The sequence below is a fragment of the Lithobates pipiens genome, unplaced genomic scaffold (assembly GCF_037356315.1).
Source record: "Lithobates pipiens isolate NorthernLeopardFrog02 unplaced genomic scaffold, aLitPip1_a1.2 Scaffold_18, whole genome shotgun sequence".
NCBI lineage: Eukaryota > Metazoa > Chordata > Amphibia > Anura > Ranidae > Lithobates > Lithobates pipiens.
This window is the reverse complement of record NW_027507758.1, coordinates 318,888,147-318,915,796: the sequence shown is the minus strand read 5'-3', so window position 1 is coordinate 318,915,796 and position 27,650 is coordinate 318,888,147. Positions and strand designations below refer to the sequence as shown.

General features: G+C 42.5%; 1 protein-coding gene across 1 annotated transcript in view; it reads right to left on the bottom strand.

Moving 5' to 3' along the window:
- MDN1 (midasin AAA ATPase 1) overlaps positions 1-27,650 on the bottom strand; it is a 462,551-nt gene that overhangs the window by 149,724 nt on the left and 285,177 nt on the right. Inside the window, exons 55-62 of the mRNA XM_077487249.1 lie at positions 27,373-27,490; positions 26,968-27,178; positions 25,483-25,711; positions 25,284-25,392; positions 11,680-11,847; positions 9,041-9,246; positions 3,222-3,609; positions 1,373-1,482 (exon numbers count right to left, since the gene is read on the bottom strand). Of these exons, the coding sequence (XP_077343375.1) occupies positions 1,373-1,482; positions 3,222-3,609; positions 9,041-9,246; positions 11,680-11,847; positions 25,284-25,392; positions 25,483-25,711; positions 26,968-27,178; positions 27,373-27,490 (1,539 nt within the window). The remainder of the gene's footprint in view (positions 1-1,372; positions 1,483-3,221; positions 3,610-9,040; positions 9,247-11,679; positions 11,848-25,283; positions 25,393-25,482; positions 25,712-26,967; positions 27,179-27,372; positions 27,491-27,650) is intronic.

Genomic DNA, 27,650 nt, shown 5'->3' with positions numbered 1-27,650 from the left:
TGGAGTCCACGGGTCCCGCGATCGGACTCACTGGGGTCCAGACCAGCGCTGGAGCGCGCCGCCGGCGGCGCGCTCCCGAAGGCAGGGCGGCAAATTTAAAGGGACGTACATGTACGCCCATTTGCCTGCCCGTGCCATTCTGTCGACGTACATCGTCATGTGCTGGTCGGCAAGTGGTTAATAGTCCTCAGAGTTTTGGACTTGGCCAGTTCTGGCTGAAGAATAGAAACTATGCCACATATTATTCTAGAATGAAGCTGCCCAAGCAAAGTAGGCTTTTCACATGAGGCGAAAAGACAAGATGAAGGCTTTCTGGTCTTAAGCAAGGTGGAAATAACAGTCCTTCAGGATTTGGACATCAACAGCTAGGGGAGGGGAAGGCAACACACAAATTAGGTTGAATTGATTACATGGAGTCTATAGAGCAACACTCTGACATTTAAGTCATCCCTATGCCAATTTTCAATGCCTAGAATTTGCATTGTGGATAGGACTAAAACATTACGTTCTGCCCAAATTAAAATGAGCTTAGGCTCCTGGAGAGCTGCCCGACTCCTGGTCGGTTCCACCTTCATGGCTGTATGAGGTCAAGTCTTGAAAGGCAAGCCAAATTGCCCTGTGGTCCAGAATATTTTGACTGGCATCCATGTCTCCTCCAACAACCATGCCCCTGAATGGTCAGACAAATTATTACAGTTCCCCAGCTAGACAGACATAGACAGCTCCTTCCACACTATATGGAGAAAGGATTTCACAGACTCCAGAGTATTAATGAAAGGTTAGGGTGAAACGGTTGCATCTCACCACCTTGATGCCTGAAATCCCGCAGTTCCAATGTGGCCTGTACCATATAGTCATGGTGTTGCCTTTAGGTACAATCCATGCAGTCAGTTGCCAGTGCCAAAAGGCCAAAGATAGCATCTGAATGTGTGAAGTTATATATATATATATATATATATATATATATATATATATATATATATATATATATATATTTTTTTTATAGATCTAGAATATTTATGCTGACCTACTGCTGGCTTCAATAGCTTCTCAGCCACAGACTAGGAATATACAGATCTGCGTGCTTGTTCCATATCATTGACAAAGTTGTTAGTGTGTCAGCATAACAGACAGTTATTTTACACTAATTTTCAGGGGGAGAGTTAAGCAATGACAATGACAGTGCTCAATGCTTTTTTGTGTTACGTTCAAAACTTCCATGCTATAAATATTCCATAAGCAAAAAGCGCTATTCATTTTCCTTTTTTTTTTTATAGGTAAAATGTGTTTTGCCTAGAAAAAGTACCATAAAAAAGTACCTGAACAACCTAGATCTCACCTCAATTAATCAATATTAGAGCAGATTAATCACCTGATATGTGGATGAATGTGCTTCTTTAAATCCTCATCTATGATCTCCTTTCCTGTCAGTAGAGTGCTGGACAAATTCCTTGTTTTGTATTCGTACTCCAGGTGATGTAACTGAAATCAAAATATACATAAAACAGCTTAATGAGGACAGTTTTATTAATGTGATTACTACATTGTACAAAACAGAACCGGGAATGTGAACACATTTTAAAATCAATCTTTTTTTATTTCATTTATTTATCCAACCAATAGTTCAGCGCCTACAATCAGGTGTTAAAATAAAAAAAATCATTGTACCAACTTTCCACAGAACTAGCAGCTAAACATTATGCATATTAAATTGCCATTTTTGAAATGCTACCATCGGTGATGGGTAAATTGGAAGTGAATGGCAAATCACATTTTCTTCTATAACCTAAAAAAAAACAAAAAAACTTTACTATGATTATTTGATTCATTTTCATTCTGCTTTAACTGAAAGCACCAAGATATTCCTAATTCATTCCAGCAACAGCAATAACCTTTCTAAACAGAAAAAAAATGAAACAAAGCAATGCTAAACACCCTAAGAATAAAATAGCTTGGTTAAAGGAAATGAAGGTACTAATTGCATATACATTTTTATCCAGTCATATCACAAAAGAATGCTCCATTTTCTTTTTGGAGTACAATTTAAAGTGCTGATTTGTCAATATATTGGCAAAAATTTAGAGCTGCTGCAGTACGAGATAACAGTGTCCTGTAAGAGCTCTGAGGGTGTATACAGCTGTACTCGAAGCTCCATAAAACTGTCCAACATAAATAAGAGATAAGACCACGAGGTGGCGCGCACCTTGCTGGACTTGACTCATGGTAAGCAAGCAGATTTTTACAAAGTGGCAGAAATTCTGGGGGCCAGCCTTAAAGTGGTTGTCTAGTCAAAATTTTAACTTATCTGCAGGGTTTAGGAGATATTCCCCCTGCAATGAGCCGCTGACTGCAGCAGCGCATGCGCACAGGGGATTCTCGGCTGAAAGCCCGGCAGACGACGGACTTGGCCGGAAAGAAGACTACCGCGCATGCGCGGGAGTGATGACATCACAGATCCAGCCACTCATAGCGCTGGAGCCACGATACCCGGAAGACACGCCGAAGCAACATGTCAGCTACCTCAGCGTGGACTAGGTGAGATAGACGCCTCGTTTTAAGGTGAGTATTTCATAATGAGCTAGTATGCGGTGCATGCTAGCTCATTATGACTTTTGTCTTACAGGAGTAGAAAAAAAAAAAAAAAAAACGTGTCAGCGGGTTTACTACCACTTTAGGCTTGATTCACGTGTTTTTTGATGCATTTTGTAGAAATGCAGGGAAATTTTTTTAACATGGGTTCCTATGGAACATGTTCACATCAATGCATTTTTGTGCCTCTGCATTTTTGGAAAGTGTCGGGGACTTTTTTCATGCAAAATGCAATATAATGTAATAGAAGTCAATAGATGCAAGTACCGCGTTTTTACAGCAATTTGCGTTTTTTTTCCTTGTTTTTTTCACTGTATATAGCTGGTTGCTAAGCAACCACAGTGTAAAAAAATAAAAAAAAATAAAAAATGAAAAACGCGACAAGCACCGCAAAAACGCTCAAAAGCAACATGCATAGATGTGAATCGAGCCTTAAGTCTTGTTAGAAAACAATCCCACTACTGCACTAAAATCCCAGTTATTAGTTTGTAAGCTCAAAGAAGTTAGAAGCACACAGGATTTCTAGTAGGATCAACGGGCATATGTATGTACTGGCAGCATTTATAAGAGGGAGAGAGAGATGCAGCTTTTTTATTATGTGCAAACAACAACTTTTTTGTCTTCTTACTCACCTCCTCTTCTGCATATTGCAATCTGTATTTCTTCTTAATTGCTGGGTCAAATGTAGTTTGTGGCAGCCATAGGTGAATCTGTAGTAAGCCCAAATTAATCCACAAGGATCCTCGATGGGCCGCCTCAGCGGCCCGAACTGAATCATCTACATCGGCATAAAACTGCTGCAAGGTGGTCAACAAAAGTTTAATAATGTTTCCAGGCAACTTTTCCTGGCTGGACCAGTCTCTCAATATGTCCTGGATGTAATGATATGCAGAGAGATCTTTTGAGGGAAGATGGTCACAATACTGTAAAAATTCTTCTTGGATAGTTGAGGGCACAAGGTCCTTCAAAGCAACAAAGTGGTGATATAATAAAAGACCTTGAAGTCTAGAATCTGTGTTTCTGTGAACAAAAACATAAAAATGTTTCAATTGTAATCGTTTGTGCAGCATTTCATTTTATCCCCCTGGTTGAAACTTAAAGGTACAGTTGGCCTTTAAAAAAACGTCAATGTGATGAACAAAAAAAAAAAAAAAGCACATTAAATGTTTGCCTTCAGAGAATTGAAACAGATTGAGGCATTGGAAGTGCAATGTTTAAAGAAGGGGGTATGGCAACGTAACCCTGCTTCACGTTACACCCTAAATATTGATGTAACATGAAACAAGGTCAACAAAGTTGACTCTGCCTTTAAACCTGTTTTGTTTTATAAAAATCCAGACAGTGTGATACAATGGCTGCCATTACTATGTCTTAAAGAGGAAGTAAAGTTCCTTTGCAGACTTTTAGCTATAGGTAAGCCTATAATAATACTTACCTATAGGTAGTGAAAATATCTCCAAAACCTGTACAGTTTAGGAGATTTTTCCAGTGTATGCAGCCAGTGACATCACTGGCACATGCGCTCTGAAGGAACAGCTAATGGGTACCGTGCCTTCCAAACTGGTGTCGTAAATGGTGGCTCCAGCACACATGCCCAGGAGTGACACTGTGGCTCCAGCCAATCACAGTGCCAGAGAACGCCCTGACAGCAGAGTGCGGTGACCACTGCAACAGCTTCGTTCTAAGGCAAGTATTTCATAATGAGCTAGTAAGCAATGCATACCAGCTCATGTCTTTGTCTTGCAGGGTATTTTTTTCCCCTAGAGGTTTACCTTTTGAAAAATAAAAAATATTAAAGCTAAAAAGTATGCATTCAATAAAGTCTGCAAAAAGAAACAGTTGAAGCCAGGAGATCAATATGACAGCAAGACCGCTGGCACTAGTAGATACCATTTTTCTTAGCTCTGGTTACCTTTAAAACAAGTCTTAAAGTGAGTCAGTGCCCAAACTATGCAACGCTAAATCATTTAGCCATTCTGAAAAAGTAGTAAATAAACACACCCTTTTTCAGCTCCAACTATAGGACATTGTGGGGAAATGTATATTCAAAAGTAACAGGCACTGAAATCTCAGCCGTTTTATAAGGAAATCAGACTGCTAGCCATAGAACATAAACACCAGATGCTTATTAGCTGTTAGAAATGGACAAAACCTAATTTTAGACTTTGTTGTGATCTTTGCTCAACTACAATCTCTCAGTCTTGTCAGATTACCGCTTTAAAACTGAGATTAAGGTAGAACAAAACATTTTTTTCACCATTTTGGATAGAGTAACCGCATCCCGACCGGCTCACGCATATATACTGCAGCAGAATGGCTTCCGTGGGCAAAATTGCGTACGGGTATGCCCTCCTTTATTATGGCCCCCAGAGGGCACCCGCTCACTGCACGGCGGGGGACCCAATGTGGGTGGGATCACTGGCGGCCACGTGCGATCACGAGTGTCAGCACGGGGATTTGTGTGTGTAAACACACACATCACTGTGCAGTCAGGAGAGGAGCCATATCGTTAGTTCCTACCAAGTAGGAAAAATGAAATGTCTCGTTTCCTAGATAATCCTATTCCCATACAGTTAGAAGACACTGAAAGGACACACAATTAACCCCTTTGTTCGCCCCCTGGTGTTAATCCCTTCCCTGCCAGTGACATTTACACAATCAGTGCATTTTTATAACATTGATTGCTGTATAAATGCCTGTGGTCCCAAAAAAAGGGTCAACTGTCTCTGATCTGTCCGTCACAGTACCACTAAAAAGTGCAAATCACCGTCATTACTAGTGAACAAAAAATAAAAATCTTTCCCATAGTTTGCAGATGCTATAACGTTTACGTAAACCAATCAACATACGCTTATTGCGATTTTTTTTCTACCAAAAATATGTAGAATATATATTGGAAAGAGGGAAAATAATGCGCCGTCTTAAGATAATAAATGGTAGCTGGCAGCACAACAGAGAAACAATCTGTATATAGGTGAAAAAAATATGGGTGGTATAGTGCAGTGCTAAATATGATTAAAAAAAAAAAGTAAACTCTTGCTACACAGACCTGAGCTGATGGCAAAGAATTACTTATGTGCATCTATTATATGAAAGGTGAATCAAAAAAAAATAAAAAATTATATTCAATATTGAACCAATATATAGTGAATAGTGAAACATTTACATAAAACAGTGCATGTGCATAACTATATTAAGTCCAAATAGTGATGCCAACAGATTTAAGTGACTTTGCAAAATGAGCTCTTGTGAACCAATTGTCTGTAGATAATCCGCCACCAACAGAAAGGCTTACTCCACAAGTAGTCACAAAGGCATTCATTGCAAATGTCTGAAATTCCCTCCCACCAAAGAAATCTCTACAAACAACTCAGTGTGGAGGGCCCATTCTCCGAGATTCAGCTGCTAATGCCCAAGAATGTACATTTAGCAGATGGCCTCACTGGGAATGTGAATGAAAGAAAGCTGGATATAGAAGTTCTGTACAAGATCAGATCTGTTTCTTCCAGAGGAGCACGACATTTTGCTCCTCTGTGAGGTTTGCCAAAAACAGACCAGTGTAGGAGAGCCAGGCAAAATTTCTCAAAGATCAAGGATGATGTTTCCTGAACCATGAGGTTCTCCAGAACTCTTCATTACAAGAGGCTGGCATCTGTTGTCAAGACCTTAAAAATCATTGGATGGAAGATCGCCAAGTATTCAGCATTTGCGCAGAAACTGCATGGGGTAAAAAAGGGCATAAGGGAATGCATTGAAGGCAGCTAACATCTTCCATAACAACCTCATGCAGGCACAAAAATCAAAGACTTTTCATCTACCTTGGGGATTCCAAGCTTGGCTAGAAAAGACTGGCAATAACCCTGTGAAAGCAGTACTTTTGCCTGTGACAGGTTAAGTAAAAATATTTTAGAAGTTGTCTCAGAACCATGGCCAACTTCTGAATGTTCAGCAACAAAAACCAAAACTTTTCAGAGCCTGTACTGTCTTGTTGGACATTTGACTACAATTTCTGAGCTGAGTGCTTCCTGAGAAACAGGTCACACAGGTACCCAACTATTGGTACACCCCAGGTGCTTCACATCCCCAGAATCAGAAGAAAGGCCTTGGCAAGCACTCTTGGGCCGTGGGCAGGCCAAAGAGTAATGCTATAAATCCGTAGTGATGCTCCTCTATTGCAAATTGCAGAAACTGTTGGTGAGGCTGGAAATGAGAATGTGGACATTCTCGATATCCACCGACACCTGGAAGGCCCCTGACGAAGGAAAGTAATCACCGACCGTGTAGACACTATCTGGAATTGTATCTTTAGCAAATTGAGATCCAGAAAGGGCAGGATGTTGCAGTTTTGGCTTGGAAGCCCTAAAAAGGCTAGAATAGAAGCTGTGAGATCTATCAGCCTTTAATGATAGAGCTTGAGCGGTCCTGCAAAGAAGAATGGGAGAAACCGCCCAAAAATAGGCGTACCAAGATTGGAGCATCATATTCAAAAAGACTTGAGGCTGCAATTGGTGCCAAAGGTGCTTCAACAAAGTATTGAGCATATGAATGCTTATGTACATGTGATTTTTTTTCATTTTTAATAAATTTGCAAAAATTGCAAAACAAACATCTTCCGTGTTGTCATTCTGGGGTATTGTTAGTAGAATTTTGAGGAAAATAACTTCAACCCATTGTGGAATAAGGCTTTCCATATGCACTGTAGTAGAGGCCGTGGCACTTGTAAAAACTGTGGGACCCAAAGCACTGGCACCATAAGGGTTTTATTCAAATAGGAAATGGCCAAATGAAAAGTTGGATAACCCCATTTCTTCCAGAATTTTTTTCTCCACTGGGCACTGCTGAGAAAAATGTTTAAAAAGGTGAAAACAACTTCTTTAGTCGAGCTTAATCAGCATACATACTTTTCTGCAGGTGAGGGTGCATATGAAAGAATTTGGCATGTTTAGACAGCCATTAAGAACAAAATTCAGTGACCTTAGATGAGGCCCTTGGAATTAGCAACTTCAAGCTAGTTTGCACCATGTCTCCAAGGCAGGCCAATATGGTCATATGTCCGTGACAGCTTGGGGCCGGCCCTGAAACTATTCCCTGAGAGGATGAGTCAACAGAAGATTTTTGATCAAAAGCTTCCACCTCTTCCTAAGGATGTTCCTCCAACACCTCATCCTCCCGCAAAAGGGAGACTGGGGAAGAAGAGCACCCACGCTTGTTACCCAGGCATTTTTTCACCTACAGGGTATTTCAGAATAGTTTATAAACAGAACTAAAAGTCCACAAAAGGAAAACTTCAGACATTTGTAGGCACATTCATCACAAGGACACCAGCTAGGTTTCGCTGAGATGGTAAGGCCGACTTTTTTTTTAAGACAGTGACTATTCACATGAAGTGGACAACATAACACAAGTAGTTATATGAGGTGCTCTGGGTCTTATGACATTAAGAAAACTCATTAGAAAATTCTGAATCTTGAATTCTAGTAGAAAATACTTTTTCACCTTTAAGGTCTAGCTATAATGTAATAAGTCTGGAATGCTTGCTAAAAGCTCTTAAGGAATTTGGGGAGTAGATATTTCACACCCCTAAGAAGCAGCATTATTTGATAAAAGGAATTGCCTGGGATCCTGGGAGATTGCTTTTCCAAGGCTATGAAGATTTGAATCCATCGAGGCACTAATTGTTCCAAAGTGCATTCTAAATTCCCTTGGGGTATTCTAAAGCAAACTTTGTAAACTAAAAATGTAAAGATGTAACTTTACAAGTTTCAGAATTTGTCACCCAAATCATCATTCACAATATGCTTATACACACACACACACACATATAAAAAAATATTTGAAGTATTTGCTATTGCACTTAGGGTACTTGGCAGTTTTATGGTGTTCTTTTATGCATGATATATTTGTCTATGTGGTATACATCACCTTTGCCGTACACTTAGTTTTTTGTTTGAGTTACATACCAGTTATTAAAGATTTTAGCATTATGAGTTGAAAACGGCATTCTGGTGTTTTCACATTCTCATAGGGGGTTTCCACCAATGTTCATGTTCGTTTTTTAAAGGGGCAGCGCTACAGTTTTTGGCTATTCAGTTATACTGGGTGTGGGAACACATTCATATATATGTATATTTTTTGCTCACAATAGTAGTGTGGTGGCATTTGCATACATATTCCCAATATTACCTAAAAGATCATACTGCATTAAAATAGCACATAGCCACTACAATGCTGTTTGACCTATCCTTGGTATTACTCAAACTGCAAGATGACTAAGGATATGCACCATCTCAAGCTGTGCCAACTTAGGACCTAGTCAATTGATGCTGTGTATTTGTCAACTATAAAAATTGTGTGTGCGTTTTGGATGCTATTGGACTTCTACACAATTTATTTTGCCGAAGCATTTTAAAACAGGGCTTTAAAATTATTAAATGAAACAAAGATGATGGACCTAAAGCTTGCCAAAGATGAAACTGCCATATTTGTCCATAGAGTTGCGTTGATCACTTGTAGTTGGTGTGTTTTCTCAGTTGCCTCTCCCAGGCTAACATGGGAGGTCAGATTCCCGCTCAAATCCCATGGCACCGGTTTGCTGCTGTTCAAAAGAACTTCACAGAAGCATTTGGAGAACACAGCTCTACTTAAGATAGCAGGACCCTAAAAAAAATAAAAAAATAAAAAAAAAAAAAAAAAAAAAGGTACATGAAAAATTCTTCAAAAACACAGCTCAAATACACAATTTTAACCTATATGAGCTACCTAATGTGCCAAAGGATTTGTAACTTTGCCCAGCCCCTTAATGTTTCACAAACCTCTGCCAGACAGCACAATGAGTGTAGCACATCTTTCACTGTTAATCCTCATTTACACCATGTTTTACATCTCCAGCCGCCAACATAAAAACCTACCATGGCAGCTGAGGGGGTTCATAGATGTGCTGTGGCCACAATGCTTTTTACTCCTGCAGCAAATTTAACTAGGCCTATATCACATTTGACAGGTGGCACCACTTGTCACTCGCTCAAAGCCAATGAGACCATGCTACCACCACAAACCAAATGCTTGGCTCACAGTTGTAGCACCGTATTTAAATGCAAAACGAAGGAGAAAGGAAATAACATAAAAAAAATTCAGGAGGTTACAATATCCATTTATAAACATCTAGGCGCCACTACGCTTCTACCACCCATGTAAACAAAGGCCAATTACAGTTGCAAAATATAGCAGAGTCTCCACTGCACCTACAAAGCAAGGAGCCACACACTAATAAGTCCTCAACTCCACTCACTCCTCCCTCTCTTCATTAGAGATGTAAAATTTCTGGAAAATTTGAAGCCATGAGAGAGTTGAAGTAGTTTTAAAAAATGAGTGTAATTTTGTTATGCTGGGAATGTGAAATCCAGCACATATAGTATTATGCTTAAAAGTACAGCTTATTCAAAAAACTTGCTTTTTTAAATTGAATATTTCAATTGCAAATGGAATAAGGACTGTATGTGTTAAAGACATTTCAACTGTGCATGAGAACCACCCCACTTTCCCTTGCAATACTTTAAAAGCTTCCTGCCAATATGCATTTTCAGTTACCGAAAATGCTGATCCAGAAGCATATATTGCTCTTGCAAGAGCTTGATCAAATTTCTCATGATCTTCAGTTATTTTATCAACATATGAAGGTATTGTGCATTTTTGCGAAGCAGTCGTTTGCAGCACTTCCTTACTTGAACACACTGCTGGTGAAGAAACACTGTCATGATCCAAAAGCAGCAGTGTTTCATTGGGGCCCTCATTGTATGGGGACTCGTACTCATTGGCTGAGACAGCAGCGGGGAGCCCATTGGCTTCCACTGCTGTCAATCATTCAAAACAAAGACTATTATAGCTGCTCTGTGCAAAACCACTGCACAGAGTAGGTACGTAGAACATGTTTGTTATTTTAAAAAACAAAGGAAGCTTTAATATCACTTTAAGGCCTAAGAGGACAATCTACTGTATCCCATCACCAACTGTGGGAGGTACAAGATGGAGCGCAAAAGCAAAGTAAACTGAAATCTTTCTCCTGCAAAGCCCCCTAGTGGCAGAAATGCATATTTCTCTTGTTTAAGAACTGTATTGAGAAGTACAGAATGCCAGGATTTTCTTGGCTTCCGCTGAGTCAACCTGCAATAAGTTAAGACTTTACAAAAAGTCTCATAAATCTTTCATTAAGGCCATCATGTTATATATTGTATTTATTGGTATATAACCGTTTCAAATCGTGTGTGCGTGTTATACGCCAATACTGCAATTTGGGCTGCCTCGGAGAGAACCGGGAGGGGGGCTTGACGAGTGCCGTCAGATTACATACAGATAGAATCTCCTGTTAACTCAGCGGCCTCTGTAATAGGAAGTCCCGTCTCCTTGGCTGGCATTGGACCAGTGTTCTGTCCATCATAGAAGCAGGTCCAGGAGGCTGGACTTTGTATTAAAGAGGCTGCCGAGTTAACAGGAGATTCTCGCTGTATGTAATCTGACGGCGCTCATCCCGCCCCCCTCCCTGAGATGGGCATTGATCAGGCTGCATTCATGGCAATGGGGAGGCTGCAGATGGGCATCAATCAAGCTGCATTTATGGGCAATTGTGAGGCTACAGATGGGCATTGATGGGCAATGGCGAGGCTGCGGATGGGCATCAAGCTGCATTGATAGGCAATTGTGAAGCTCCAGGTGGGCATTGAGGCTGCATTGATGGGCACTCTACCCTTATTTTGCTTCAAAGTTCTTTATTTAAAATTAAAGTTTTTTTTTCCCTGAAACTTCCCTCTTAAAATGAAGGTGCGCATTATACACCGATAAATACAGTAGTTTAAACACCATGTCAGATATATTAATCATTGTAAAAGAAGGTTTTCCACAATTTGTTTGGGGGGGGGGGCCTTTGAAGGGGATGCGGCTTCCTAGGCGCTTTCCTACCTCCACTCCTAGTCTGAGTGCCACTTTGCAAGGCATGACTGGGAAGACATTAAACAGTTTTGCTATACTTTTGGCAATGCCATGCACTAAATAGTAATAGAGGAATATAATTACTGAATTAAAAGCCATAAAATTTACCTTCACAGAAGGTTCCAGAAGAACTTGAGTGGTGCTTCCATCTGGAGAGGAGGTTGGTTTCCAGGATAACCAGTAATCTGGATCAGTGCTCACAGTACTATCCCAGAAAGATGAAAATACGCAACATATAAGCTCGGACCATAGTAATGCAACATCCCCAGAAGTAATCTGCAAAAAGAGAAAAATTACTCAGTAAAGAATGATATGAAATATAACACTTCTTAAAAAATGTAAATGCTTTTAATGAGCATCAAAGTAGAACTAAAGAAATTATTTGTCTTGGACAAGGAAAAAAAAAAAAATGGGGGGGATTCTGAGAATACCTGTCAGGTTTCCTTTTTGCCGTCTGTGCCCCCATTTGGGAGATTCATCCTATTTGTTATGTTTACTTTTGTCATGGAAAGTCAACTGAAAGTGAAAATTAAAATTGAAAGAAAATCCTAACCAGTGGGTTCTCTCCAGAACAGCAATATGGGGCAAATATTCCAATAAGGACACTAGCTCTGAACCTGAAGAGCACTAAACATGAGGTCTGCTTTAGATAAAAACAGCACTGGGATAGCAGCTTGTATAATAAGACTTCCAATACAGATATCATGTTGGGAAGAGCAGAATGTCTAAAGAGCTGTTTTTACAGTGCAGAGAGCAACCGATAAACTCCACGCTGGGTCTAGACATTGTCAGCCTAGGAAATCTAGCACCCAACTGCCTGACAGATGCAAATCTCAGACAAGACTAAAATGTTAATTTCTATCTGGGACAGGATCCTATCTAGGTCTCTTGTAAAGACTTCTGGCTCCTCCCTCATGGTTGATGTACGGCCCTGCCATAGCCTTGTCCAAATAAATCAGAATAGGATGACCCTCCAAGCAAGACATTTAATGCTGCAGAGACAGTCAAATCACCCAAGGCTCCAGAACGTTGATCAGGAGGAAATATTTCTCAAGATTACCAAATTCATGTGCACAGACAAGTTGTCCAGGACTGAATCCTAACCCAACAGGCTAGAAGCGATCACATAGTCTGCAATTAAACTGAGTAACTTAAACTTTCGAAGAGAACTACCATCAGATCGAGGAGTCTCAAGCAAAAGCATGTATTCTGGCAGCTCATGGACTGGAGAACATGAATCTAGGACTTGAAACACTCTGGCCTGAGCTGTGTTGAGGTTTAGGCCCATAGAAACAAATTGAGGTGTTAGTTTCTGTGACAATTTCTGAATGTGCAGGATCCATCCAAACTGTTGAAATGTCTGGACAGCCAAGGCTACATTATCTGGAATCGCATAAAAGGTTTTCAATGAAAGGTTGCCTGTGTAACTCACAGCAGCAATGCCACAACAGTGCATCAGAGCTGGTAAGGGAGCAAACATCTAGGTGCACAACTAAAGTGCAGATGAGAATCTGAATTGAGGGGCCACAAAGTGCACAGGACCAGGGCCGTCTTTAACCACTTCAGGACCGCCGTATTGCCAATGTAGGTCAACACAATGGCACAGGCAGGCACAATCACGTAGATGTACGTGCCTGCCTTCCAGCGGGTGGGGTGTCCGATCGGACCCCCTCCCGCTGGATACGACGGTCCGGTTCGGTCCAGGAGCGCTCCGTGATGAGGGGATGGCCGTTGGTTTTCGGCCACCCCCTCTGGATCGCTCCTGGCCAATGAGAAGCTTCCTCCCACTGTGTATTGTTTACACAGGAATGAGGAAGTGGTGTCATTCTCCTCGGGGCGGTCTTTTTGACCGGACTACGAGGAGAAGACTAATAGTAAGTGTGCACCAACACTACACTGACATGTAGGTACACACAGGCACACAAACCCCCCCCCCCGATCGCCCCCCGCTCCCCCCCCCCCCCCCAGTCACAGTGTCACTGATTGCATTGATCATTTCTTTACTGATCAATGCATTCAGTGTCAGTTGTGACAGTAAAAACTGTCAGGACAGTTAGTGTTAGGTCCAGGGTAGCCCCCTATCACCCCCCAATAAAGATTTAACCCCCTGATTGCCCCTAGAGTTAACCCTTTCACCCCCTTTTGCCAGTGTCACTAAGCGATCATTTTTCTGATCGCTGCATGTGTCGCTAGTGTCGCTAGGTAGCTAGTTATTTTTTTAGGTTCACCGCCAGGTTTTTATATCGCTAGGTACCCCGATATACTACCCAATAATGGTTTTAACCCCCTGATTGCAGCTAGTTAACCCTTTCACCCCCTTTTGCCAGTGTCACTAAGCGATCATTTTTCTGATCGCTGCATGTGTCGCTAGGTAGCTAGTTATTTTTTTAGGTTCACCGCCAGGTTTTTATAGCGCTAGGTACCCCAATATACTACCCAATAATGGTTTTAACCCCCTGATTGCTGCTAGTTAACCCTTTCACCAGCGATCACAGTATAAGTGTCACTGGTGACGCTGGTTAGCCAGTTAGTTATTTAGGTTCCCCGTCAGGTTTTTATATAGCGCCAGGGACCCCCATATACTACCTAATAAAAATTTGAACCCCCTGATTGCCCCTAGTTAACCCTTTCACCACTGATCACCGTATAAGTGTTACGGGTGACTCTGGTTAGTTTGTTTTTTATAGCATCAGGGCACCCACCATTTATTACCCAATAAAGGTTTAACCCCCTGATCACCCGGCGGGTGATATCAATTAGGTTTTAGGGTCAGGGTCTGCGTCGCCCCAGGCAGCGCTAGGTTAGTGCCAGTACCGCTAACACCCACACGCAAAGCATACACCTCCCGTAGTGCTATAGAATCTGAACAGATCAATATCTGATCTGATCAGATCTATACTAGCGTCCCCAGCAGTTTAGGGTTCCAAAAAAACGCATTGTTAGCGGGATCAGCCCAGATACCTGCTAGCACCTGCGTTTTGCCCCTCTGCCCAGCCCACGCAAGTGCAGTATCGATCGATCACTGTCACTTACAAAACACTAAACACATAACTGCAGCGATCGCAGAGTCAGGCCTGATCCCTGCCATCGCTAACAGGTTTTTTGGTAGCATTTTATATTTAAATCCGGAAGGCAGCGCTTGGTTTTCGGGGTTCCGTACGTGGCTAGGCTCCCAAAAAGTCCCCCACATGTGGTATCCCCATACTCGGGAGAAGCAGCAGAATTTATTTTGGGGTGTAATTTGACTTCTGCCCATAGCATGTGTGAGCAATATATCATTTAGTGACAACTTTGTGCAAAAAAAAAAAAAAGTTTGTAATATTCCCGCAACTTTTGGCAAAATATAAAATATTCCATGGACTCAACATGCCTCTCAGTAAATAGCTTGGGGTGTCTACTTTCCAAAATGGGGTCATTTGGGGGGGGTTTTGTGCTATTTTGGCATTTTATGGCCTTCGAAACTGTGATAGGTAGTGAGGAGTTAAATCAAAAATTTGCACCCTTAGAAATCCTGAAGGTGGTGATTGGTTTTCGGGGGGGGCCGTGCGCGACTAGACTCCCAAAAAGTCCCACACATGTGGTATCCCCGTACTCAGGAGAAGCAGCAGAATGTATTTTGGGGTGTCATTTCACATATGCCCATAGCATGTGTGAGCAATATATCATTTAGTGACAACTTTGTGTAAAACATTTTTTTTTTTTTGTCATTATTCAATCCTTTAGGACAAAAAAAATAAACATTCAATGGGCTCAACATACCCATCAGCAATTTCCTTGGGGTGTCTACTTTCCAAAATGGGGTCATTTGGGGGGGATTTGTACTGCCCTGCCATTTTAGCACCTCAAGAAATGAGATCGGCAGTCAAATTAAATGCTGTGTAAATTCCAGAAAATGTACTCTAGTTTGTAGACGCTATAACTTTTGCGCAAACCAAAAAATATACGCTTATTGACATTTTTTTTACTAAAGACATGTGGCTGAATAAATTTTGCCCTCAATGTATGACTAAAATTTAGTTTATTCGATTTTTCTTATAACAAAAAGAAGAAAATATCTTTTTTTTTCAAAATTTTCGCTCTTTTTCCATTTATATCGCAAAAAAAATAAAAAATAAAAAATCGCAGAGGCAATCAAATACCATCAAAAGAAAGCTCTATTTGTGGGAAGAAAAGGACGCAAATTTCGTTTGGGTGCAATATTGCATGACCGCGCAATTACCAGTTAAAGCAGCGCAGTGCAAAATTGCAAAAAGACCTCTGGTCCTTAAGGTGTTTATTGGTCCGGAGCTGAAGTGGTTAAGGCAGGGCAAAATGGGCAGCTGCCCTGGGGCCCTGTCATTGAGGCAGCTGCTTTGGGCCCCAAAACAATACTTGTCAACTATCCCAGTCTAAATTCCCTTGTCCTTTGAAGTTTTAATCCTGTGCCGTGTCCCGATATCTCAGTGTGAAGGGCTGGTACTAATGCATCCCAGCTCCGCCCTATTGTTGTGTACAGATGACTCAGCTGCAGACCCTGCGTTTACATGTAAATAACCAGCATTCATAAGTAAATGGCTGTGGCCGACGGTATTGATATTTAAATAAAGGCGGCATTCATATGTAGATCATGCCCCCCTGCAGTGAGCAGATGATGTGCTGTAACCTCTAGCAACCAGTCAGTAAGCAGTAATTTTATGCTGTAACTGCTGGCAACCAATCGCAATTGCTGCCTGATCTGATACAGCAAATTGATTTTAAGTCTAGCTGCTATTTATTGTATATCTCAGAGCAGGTGGAGAGTGAAATTGCATGGGGGGGAGAAAATTTTTGCCCAGGGTCCAATCAATATTAAAGACGGCCCTGCACAGGACCCATAGCAAAGTGTAGGAAACCCTGGTGCCTTGGAAAGATAGACCTGACAAGCACACGTCTGATGTCCACAGAGGCCAGAAAATCTTCCTAGTGAAAAGGATGTGATGGCAGGCCTGGTGAATATCATGTGAACTTTGTCAGATCAAATGAAGATTATCAGAGCTTTAAAATGCAAGATGAGGTTCATTTCCTTTGGGATTTAGAAAAAAATAAAAATAAAATCAAAAAACTTTCATTACAGAAAAGCAATGCAGATGGTAAGCGTTGTAATCTTGCAGAAAGATTAGGATCATCTATTGTATAACTGGAGAAAGTTTCCTAGTGATTTCTCCAGTCTGCCATGGTTTGGGGAATCATCATGGTGGCAATAGCAAAGAACTTCTTCAAAAGAGTCTGCACACATCTGTAGAATCTTATGCCGCACCCACGCGATCTGAATTTCCGTCCGACCGTGTGTGTGCTCCATTGAACATTTTCTGTCGGAATTTCCGCACACAAATGTTTGAGAGCAGGTTCTCAAATTTTCCTACAAAGGAAAGTCCGATTGTGTGTACACAAGTCTGATGCACAAAAGTTCACGCATGCTCGGAATCAAGCAGAAGGGATCACACTGATTATTGAACTTCCTTATAGTCCTGTCATGCGTATTGTATGTCACCTCGTTCTTGACGTTTGGAATTTCCGACATTTGTGTGACCGTGTGTATGCAAGACAAGTTTGAGCCAACATCCTCTGGGGGAAAAAAAATAAAAAATCCACGGTTTGGTTGTCAGAAAACCGGGTGTACGGGGCATTAAACGAAAAATAGATTTAGTGTGAGAATAACTGGCGCCACAGTGGGAACAATAACAGTTGGTGAGGTTGAAAAAAAAATAGGATTTTTGTACTCACCGTAAAATCGTTTTCTCTGAAGTTCATTGATGGACACAGCTCCATTAAATCTTGACTGTAGGGTCATCACGTCACCTTTAGGAGAGGACTAGACCGAACATGTAATACACGTGAAAACAACAGAACGATACAGTTCCGCCCAGTGGGCGGTCGCTCTGGCTATAACCCCTCAGCCTGCTTCCTGCAGCTCAGTACGTCAACAAGCAGTTTAACAAAATGGGAGGGGTGGGTGCTGTGTCCGTCAATGAACTTCAGAGAAAAGGATTTTACGGTAAGTACAAAAATCCTATCCTATTTTCTCTTTCGTTCATTGATGGACACAGCTCCATTAAATCTTGACCGTAGGGACGTCCCCAAGCTGTGTCAGGAAGAAGGGTGGAACAGCAAACATAACTGCCCCCACAGCCAGAGGTGCTCCTCAACGGAGGAGTCGCCATCTGAAGTAACCGCATTAGAACTTGTGGCCAACGTATGCATCAGAATGCGTTTACAACCAAAATTTTACTTTCTCTTACAAGAAGAAAGTGTAAATTGCAACGATTACACTGCCTGCAAAACTTTGCGGCCAAAGCAAGCATCCGAAGATGCGCTCACATCAACTTTGTAGAACTTTGTGAAAGTGTGAATGGACGACCAAGTCGCTGCCTTACACACCTGGGAGGCAGACGCTTGATGTCGGAAAGCCCAGGAGGTCCCAATTGCCCTGGTGGAATGGGCTGTGACAGGAAAGGGAGGCACCTGCCCCTTCAAGGCATAAGCCTGGACCACGATCTCTCTGATCCACTGTGAAAAGGTGGTCGACAAAACCGCCAGCCCTTTTTTCAGACCAGCCACCGAAAAGAACAGAGTACGACTTCCGGAAGGGAGCCAGGGGCAGACAAATATACTCTTAGGGCTCAGACCACGTCCAGGGAATGGAGGGTCACCTCCTTAAGTGTTGGCTTAGGACACAGATGGTAACAATGTACTCATTGAGATGGAAAGCCGAAACCACCTTTGGAAGAAAGGAAGGTTGCAGACGCCACGCCACCTTATCGTTGCGGAAAACCAGATAGGGCGACTTGCAAGACAAGGCCGCCAATTCAGAAACCCTCCTGGCAGATGTAATAGCTACCAGAAAGACCACTTTCTGAGAAGGAATCAACAAGGGAATTTCCCTCGTTCTCAAACAGCGATTTCTGAAGCACTGATAGCATCAGGGTCAGATCCCACAGAGGTAGGGGTGGTCACACCGGAGGGACTACATGCCGAACCCCTTACACAAAAGGTGCTTACCAATGAGTGAAATGCCAGGGGACATTGAATAAAGACAGCCAAGGCTGATATCTGTCCCTTGATGGTGCTTAAAGACAGTTTCTGGTCCTCTCCTCGCTGCAAGAACAGCAGGAACCTGTAAAACTGAATAGGTGTGTGGATGCCACCCCATCTCCTCACACATGTCGATTTAAGCCTTCCACATATGATGGTATCTTCTGAGAAGATGATTTTCGTGCCCTCAGCATAGTGGAGATTACCGAGTCCAACAGAACTCGGCTCCTTAGCATCTGGCTTTCAACAGCCATGCATTTAAAACCAGCGATTGTAAAGCAGGAAGGAGTATCGGACCTTGCGATAGAAAATTCTCGCAATGGCAACAGCCAAGGAGCATCCACCACCAAGGGTACTAGGTCGGCATACCAAGGACACCGGGGCCAATCTGGGGCAATCAGCATCACTGGAATCCCCTCTGGCTCCACTCTGCGAAGCAGATGAGGCAACAGTTTGAGCGGAGGGAAAGCGTAAATCAGCTGGTAATGCTCCCATGGAGCCACTAATGCATCTGACGCATCCGCCCAGGGATCTCTTGTCCTGGACACGAACCTATGCACCTTAAAACCAATTGAACCTAGAGGCCAGGAGATCCACATCTGGTGTGCCCCACCGCAGGCAAGGAAGCCTGAACACCTCCGGATGCAATGACCATTCTCCTGGGTCCAGCATCTGGCGACTTAGGTAGTCCGCCTGCCAGTTTTCTACTCCCGGGATGTATATGGCTGACAGGGCCGGTATATGTCACTCTGCCCAGAGGATGTGAGCGACCTCTCGTGCTGCAGCCGAGCTCCTTGTTCCTCCTTGATGGGTGACATATGCCACCACCGTGGCTTTGTCTGACTGGATCCTGATTGGAGGCACTCGTAGCCTCACTGACCATGTGGAGAGACATAGCCTGATCGCTAGAAACTTGAGCACATGGATCGGTAACTGGGATTCCTCCCATGACCAGAGGCCCTGGGTTGACTGTACCCACAGCACTTCACCCCAGCCGGTCAGGCTGGAGTCCGTTGTGATCACCGTCCAATGAAGAGGTAGGAACGATTTCCTGGACCGAAGGGCCGGAGACTTCAGCCACTAGAGAAGAGTCCCTGACTAACTGGCTCACCTGAATCTGCCAATCCAGGGATAATGGAGATTTGTCCCATTTGGTCAATATCTACCTCAGCAAGACTCTGGTGTTAAATTGGGCGTACAGTACCGCCTCAAAAGGAGGCTACCATGAGGCCCAGAACTTGCATACAGAAATGCAGCAACGACCACCTATGGTTCATCAACAACTTCACAGCAGCTCTGAGAGTCTGCAATTTGTCTGAAGGGAGAAACACTCTCGCTTCCACGGACTCCGGCAGTAAGCCTAGGTACTCCAGGCGCTGAGTCGGCACTAGTACTGACTTCCTGAGGTTCAAAACCCACCCAAACTCCTGTACAGTTTGCATGGTGATCACCACATCCTCCCTTAATTCTGAGGCGGAAACTGCCTTCAGAAGGAGGTCATCTAGGTAACCCACGATTGCGATCACACGTTGTCGCAACAACGCCAAAATTGGAGCCAATACTTTGGTAAAGACTCGGGGTGCTGATGCCAGGCCAAAGGGGAGAGCCACAAACTGGTAGTGCTCTTCCCCCACTGCAAACCGCAGAAACCTCTGATGCCTGAGGCATATGGGTATATGCAAGTACATGTCCTGGATATCCAGGGATGCCAGGGAGCCCCCTAATGGAGTGCAGCGACTACGGAGCCAACGGATTCCATTCTGAACCTTTGTACTTTCACAAAGCAGTTGAGGGTTTTTAGGTCCAGAATTGGACGTATCCCTTCCTTTTTGGAGACTACAGATTGGAGTAGAATCCCTGAAACCTTTCCCGCTTTGGAACAGGTACTATCTCCCCGCAACTGAGCAGGTCCCTTACTGCCCCAAACAGGGCCTCCCAGCGAGCCAGGAGTAAAGGTACGCTGGAGGGAAAAAAATAATCTGTTTAGTGGCCAAAAGAGGAATTCTATCTTGTAGCCCGATGAAATCAGTTTGCAGAACCATTGGTCGGACAGTCGAAAGGCCCACTGATCTGCAAACTCCTGAAGGCGACTCCCCATCCATGTGTCAGGTAGGGGCAAACCTTCATGTGATAGTACTTTTGATCGCAGGCTTGCGAGACCAGGGGCGCTTTTGTCCCTCAGCAGTCGCCCTGTTGGACTGGGAGCGCTTACCTGATGTCCTGCGCGGACGAAAAACAGGATTTTTAAAACAGCTTACCTGTAAAATCATTTTCTTTGATGTACATCAGGGGACACAGAGCCATGGTAGTTACTATGTGGGTTATAGGGCCACTGATAGGTGATGGACACTGGCACGCCCTAAGGCAAGAAGTGTACTCCCTATATAACCCCTCCCACTACTGGGAATCCTCAGTTTTGTAGCCAAGCAATACAAGTGAATACCAAGAAGGGAGGGACCTCTGAGTCCCCTGATGTACACCAAAGAAAAGATTTTACAGGCAAGCCGTTTTAAAAATCCTGTTTTCTTTTCTTACATCAGGGGGCACAGAGCCATAGTAGTTACTATGTGGGATGTCCCATAGCAATGGCAACTGAAGGGAGGGAGACAACCAAAAAAACAAGAGGCCAGAGGACTCATACAGCAATCTGCAGTATACTGCGTCCAAAGGCAATATCCTCATGACCTTTAATATCGATTTGATAAAATCTGCTAAATGTATGAACCGAAGACTAAGTCGTGGCCTTACAGATCTGAGCCATAAAGGCCTGATGATGCACCACCCAATCGCCCCGGATGAGTGTGCTCTAACATGAGAAGGAAGAATTTTCTTCTTTAAGCCAAAGCTTGAACAATCACTTGACAAATCCATTTGGAAAAGTAGATTTTTACACTACCCGTCTACATTTTGGACCTTCTGGCAGTACAAACAAAATATGTGTTTTGCGAACCTGAGCGGTCGCCTTTAAATAGGCTCTGATCACTCTTACTACATCAAGGGAATGTAGTGCTCTTACCTAGATTGAGGTTCTGGGGAGAAATAATAATATCTTGGTAGGAATTCAGGATGAGGACAAAAAAACCACCTCATCCTTATGCATGATCAAATATGGCTCTTTACAAGACAGAGCCGCTAGTTGGGATACTCGTCTAGCAGAATAAATGGCAACCAGAAAGATTATCTTTTGTAAAAACAACCAAGGAATTTTCACGTAAGGGTTCAAACGGCTGATTCAGCAAAGCCGATAAGACCAAATTTAAATTCGTCACAGACGAATGCGCGCACAGACGAATGCTCTATGGAAGTGCCCTAAGTAATTCAGGTATTAGCGACTGATGAAATCATCAAGGGATGGAGAGGCTAAAGAGCATTTACAGGTGTTGCCACACAAATTCCAGTGGTGATGGCCACTGAAAAAGATCTGGCAGAAAATAAGGCTTTAGACAGACAAGCCTCATCTTGCACATCTGTGAGGAAGCTCAAAGGGGCTGCAACAGTGCCAGTGTAAAACCTTGCTCCAGAATAAGGAACTGCCAGAGTTTCCTCAGGCTCTACAAACACAATTCTTGCTATTTGTCCCATAGGCTCCAATGCCTGAGTGCTTTTAATCAGCCATTGCTAAGGGAGGATCTTTCCCTGTAGGAATTTTACAGAATGGAAGCAGACTTAAGGAGGTTCAGCATGTCAAGCATGAAGGAATCACAATAACCCATGTGTAAACAGAGCTCCCAAGACTCTGTCCCTGAGGCAACAGGTGAAACCGCAAACGAGCATCTTGTGTCATTGGCAGAAATGATGATCAGAACTGTGCATTCAGGAGGAACTAGTCAGAAAGCAATTCCTGTTAGTGATATTGTAAAACAAATTTTTTTTTTTATAAAAGGTAACGTTATCATAACATTATCTATAAAACAAAGTAAATGAGAAATATCTGGTTAAAAAAAAAAACCACAAGTGTAGATTACCCCAAACGTGTTCCCTCCAAATTTCCTGTGTGCTTAGCATTGTAGTATGTCTTGTAGGATAAAATATAGTGCAGTTTCTAATACTAATCCAGGAAATAATCCAAGATTTGTGTAGCCAGAAACTGGTATGTAAATGATGCAGGGAAAACCCATCTTACCTTGTCTATGTGGCTTGTACCACTCAGGCTTTAATAATTATGGTGGGCAAACAAATGAAGGCGTCTTCAGGATCTGGGTGCCATATGAATGGACCACAGTCCTGGAGATGTATAGCACTCCATGGCAAACTCACTCACTCATGAACAAAGCTGAGCACTGGACGCAGGTTCCAGTGCCTGAAACTAATATTACAGGCCAGCCCCACTGTTACAGGTTCAGAGGACCATTCCCAAGATGTGCATCTAGGGTAACCGATCCGAAAACTGCGAGTAAGCCATTAAGTGATAAGCAAAGTCTGTTATATTAGCCAAAGATTTGGAAAACCAGTGAAAATTTGAACACAAGAAGGTGTCCATTATACCTGCAAGAAGAAACTGGAGCCTCATGGAGTGAATAGGTTTATATGGGTTAAGTGAGGGTGGTTTCTAGCAAAGCTTATGCCAGTGTTCAATCACTGGAAGGGAATGGCACATAACCCATAGTCTAAGAATCGACTCCTTTGCTCTGTACTGTACCATTAGGATAAATACATTGAGGCTTTTCACAGCAGAGCTGAGGAAAGAGTGTACCACTTCCTAGGACACTAGCAAAGCTTAGGCATGACTGGTGGAGGCAGGGTTACATGGAGGATGGTTTTAAGAGTATGTAAATCCAACATTTCATATTCCTGCTTTATCTGCCGTACTATGTACTTATATGAAAAGTATCCTGTTCTCTTTGTATTGCTTCCTTTTTGTCAAATACCTGCAAGGAATGGATGACATTGATCACTGAGGTGGAAGGGGGTACTGAGGACTATGACGTGTCAGAAGCCTGATGTAAAAGGAGAAATGGATTCTGCATGATCACAACACGAGGATAGTGCAATGAAACATTGCACTATCCTCGTGTTGTGATCATGCAATAAATCACCCGTTGGACGCTATTTGTCGTTCCATGGTGTGAACCAGTATCCAGCTGGTTGTTGCTGCAACACCCAAATCGAGGGCACATCCAGGAACGTGTGCAATGGAAGTATGAAGTACTAAACTGTAGATCCTGAGCCACGCAGGGCCCCTTCGTCAGGCATACAATAACAAAGGGGCCCTGCCCTTCACAGACTTTAGGAAGCCTCAAGGTGGATTAAAGAGCTCAATTGAAAATGTTCTTGCTGAATCCCTAAGTCACGTGATCAAGACAATGCATGTGGGAGGAGTCAGGTGAGAGAGTACTATGTTTGTGAAACGTACAAGAGCTGCTGCCCTATCCCATGATCTTTTAAAGTGCACAGTTTCAAGTTTTAATGTAAGTGAATAGTATGCAATAAATGTGAAACACACATATACATATACATATACATATATATATATATATATATATATATATATATATACACATATACACACAATATGTGTGTATTTTTTATGCTGAGGGGACATGGAGGAAAGTCCATACAAAGCCAGCTCAGTGAGGAGAGTGGAAGGAGGAGATTGAACTGAGGAGCCTGAAATTAAACGCAGCAGGGGAAGGCAATTTTAGACCTGGAAACATATCTGAACTGGGAGGTGAGCACACTGGTGAAAGGGGGTAGGCGTCACTGCACAATTGTATTAACTGAAACCCACAAGGGTGAAGGTGGCAAAACTGCAGGATATGAGAAGCACATTAAAAAGGAGAAAAATATCTGAAATGAAAGCACTACTAATTGAACTATAGTTATCTTGGATTGTCGCACTTAATTTTATTGTACACGAGAAAGTTTGTCACTGAATAATGAAACCAGTTTTGTGGTCTGAAAATAAGGTTTTGGTTTCAAAACATTAATTGTATTGCACACGGATAAGCGCAGTCAACATTTTTTATTTTAAATTTCCTTGATGGCAATCTAGTGTTAACAATTGCCATTAAAGAGGTAATGTTTTATGTTTATGGATCATTGGAGCAGTGGTTAAAAATCAAGTTAATGTATTTATTGGCATATAACAATCACATTTTCACCATGCAAATCGGGTGCAAATAGTGTGTGCGTGTTATACGCCAATACTTGGCACAATACAATTTTAGCTGCCGGGGTTGGGGGGCACTGTATGTGATCTGCCTGCGCGTGTCCCGCCCCCCTCCCTGTCTCCTCCAGGCTGCAGATGGGCATAGATCAGGCTGCACTGATGGCAATGGTGAGGCTGCTGCACTGATGGCAATGGTGAGGCTGCTGCACTGATGGCAATTATCAGGCTGCATTGATGGCAATGGTGATGCTGCAGATGGGCACTGACCCTTATTTTGCTTCAAAGTTTCTTATTTAAAATTTAAATTTTTTCCTGAAACGTCCCTCTTAAAATGTGTGCGTGTTTACGCCTGTGTCTTATACACCAATAAATACGGTACCTCATTTGTACCCGATTAAAAAGCTTTTTGTGATCATTAATGATATTTAGTAAGCAATTACAATTCCATTAATCGGTTTTGAACAGCCAAGACTATTTTTTTATATTAGAAACCAAATAATAAAGAAAAAAAAAAAAACGAAGTATTATTCCTGCAGGAAAAAAAAAACTCTACCTCAGAATGTTGAGTAAGAAAGTTGAAAGCACGAACATGCTGCGAAGGCAAGGAGGTATGTTTCAAACAAAATGACACTAGCTGATTCAAGTCAGATTGCATGTTCTTTCTGTGGAGGCAAACAAATAAACATAAAAATGCTACAAAGTTTTCATATTCCATCCTGCATGAAAATTAAACCGCTGCATATTGTTATTACCTTACATAGTAAGAATGTGACAGCAGATCAGTCACCAGTTTGTACTGCCAAAGCAGCATGAGATATTCCATGCTTGGCCACATCTGAACTTCACTTGAAAGCTGTGCTAAATCCTTTTGGTCCATTGGAGTATACGATTGCTCTTCAATACTTTTTTCGTCAGGAAATAATGGAATTTTCTGCTCCTTCATATGTGACCTCAGTATTTCCACTGACACAGAGAGTCTCTCTGCAAAGACAAATAGCTGTGATAATAAACTAGAGTACATGCTTAGAAGGCCAAGACAACAGAAGTGCGACTTTCAGTGATCAATTGCTCAAGATATATACATATTTTGCGCAGGCATTACAAGTCTGTCCTTTTAAACAAAAGATAAGCAAACATCCCCACCTGCCACTTTCTTCATATTAAAAACAGAACACGCACACACTCCGAAAGCAAGACACAGACAAAAAGTAACCATTTCTTGGGTCATATGTTGCATTTCAGTCCAAGGCATTTCAATTGAGAAATAGCTGTCCTTAATCACAGAGATTTTTTCCCCTCTCTCTGTAGATTCCATTTGAAGTAAAAAGCAAAATACATATTAAAGCATGGCAATTATATATACTGTGTTTATTGGCGTATAACACGCACCTTTTCACCCTGAAAATCAGGTGCATGCTATACGCCAATACTTCAAGTTTAGCTTTCTCTGAGGGGACAGGGAGGGGGCGGGATGAGCGACGTCAGATTACATACAGTGAGAATCTCCTGTTTACTTGGTGGTCTCTGTAATAGGAAGTCCAAATCCCGGGATGCCATTGGACTACTGTTCTGTCTATCATAGGATATTCTATGTAATCTGTCGGCACTTGTCCCGCCCCTCCTCCCTGTCCCTTCTAGGCTGCAGAAGGGCATCGATCAGGCTACACTGAAGGTAACAGTGAGACTGCCGCATTGAAGGCAACAGTGAGACTGCCGCATTGAAGGCAACAGTGAGACTGCCGCATTGAAGGCAACAGTGAGACTGCCGCATTGAAGGCAACAGTGAGACTGCCGCATTGAAGGCAACAGTGAGACTGCCGCATTGAAGGCAACAGTGAGACTGCCGCATTGAAGGCAACAGTGAGACTGCCGCATTGAAGGCAACAGTGAGACTGCCGCATTGAAGGCAACAGTGAGACTGCCGCATTGAAGGCAACAGTGAGACTGCCGCATTGAAGGCAACAGTGAGACTGCCGCATTGAAGGCAACAGTGAGACTGCCGCATTGAAGGCAACAGTGAGACTGCCGCATTGAAGGCAACAGTGAGACTGCATTGATGTGGACTGATGAGGCTGCAGATAGGCATTGATCAGGCTGCATTGATGGCAATGGTGAGGCTGCAGATGGGCACTAACCCTCACTTTGCTTTAATTACATTTTGAATGAATGTGCGTGTTATACGTCGATAAATACGGTATAAATGTTAATTATTTAAGCAAAGTAAAGAAAGCCATTACCAGTATTCACATCTTCTTGATGATTTGCACGAAGGATAGATGTCCATTCTTGTAGTAATTTGTGTTTGGTTTTCCAATCAGAGCTAGCTGCTTTTAATCTGTAGAAGTCAAGCTGGCAACTGCCCTCTCCTTTAGCTGGTCTCAGATCAACTACATTAAGGGAAGTGCTAAGAGCCTTCAGTTTATCCATACACTGTACCACAGAGGCCTCCTGTAAATTTTACAAGGTAAAGTATTTATGGGCACACAACTCCTACAAACTTCAAATTATAGTGCTGCTATATAGGCATTATAGGTACATCCATTACACAGTACAAAAGTAAATATAAAGTAAAAGAAAAAAAAAGAAAAAGTTGCAGTAATAGCAAAAGGTGTGTATATACATACTCATATTGGTTTTAATACCTTGAAAGGTAGAGGTCTGCCAAGAATTTTCTGAAGCAGCTTTACACTAGCAGGCATTTGTGTGGATGAGAGACATTCCTGAATACTCTCAGACACAGACTGGACTTCCTGAGAAAGCCTAGAGACAGAGGAATCCATTAATGTGAACAGTGTGTATAAGCTCACGAGAAATTCAATTAAATGCTTGCATTCATCAAGGGACATCCTAAAATATCACATTATGCCAATATCACAGAACAGAAGCCAGCAATATACACAAGCAGAAAATTTAAAAGGTT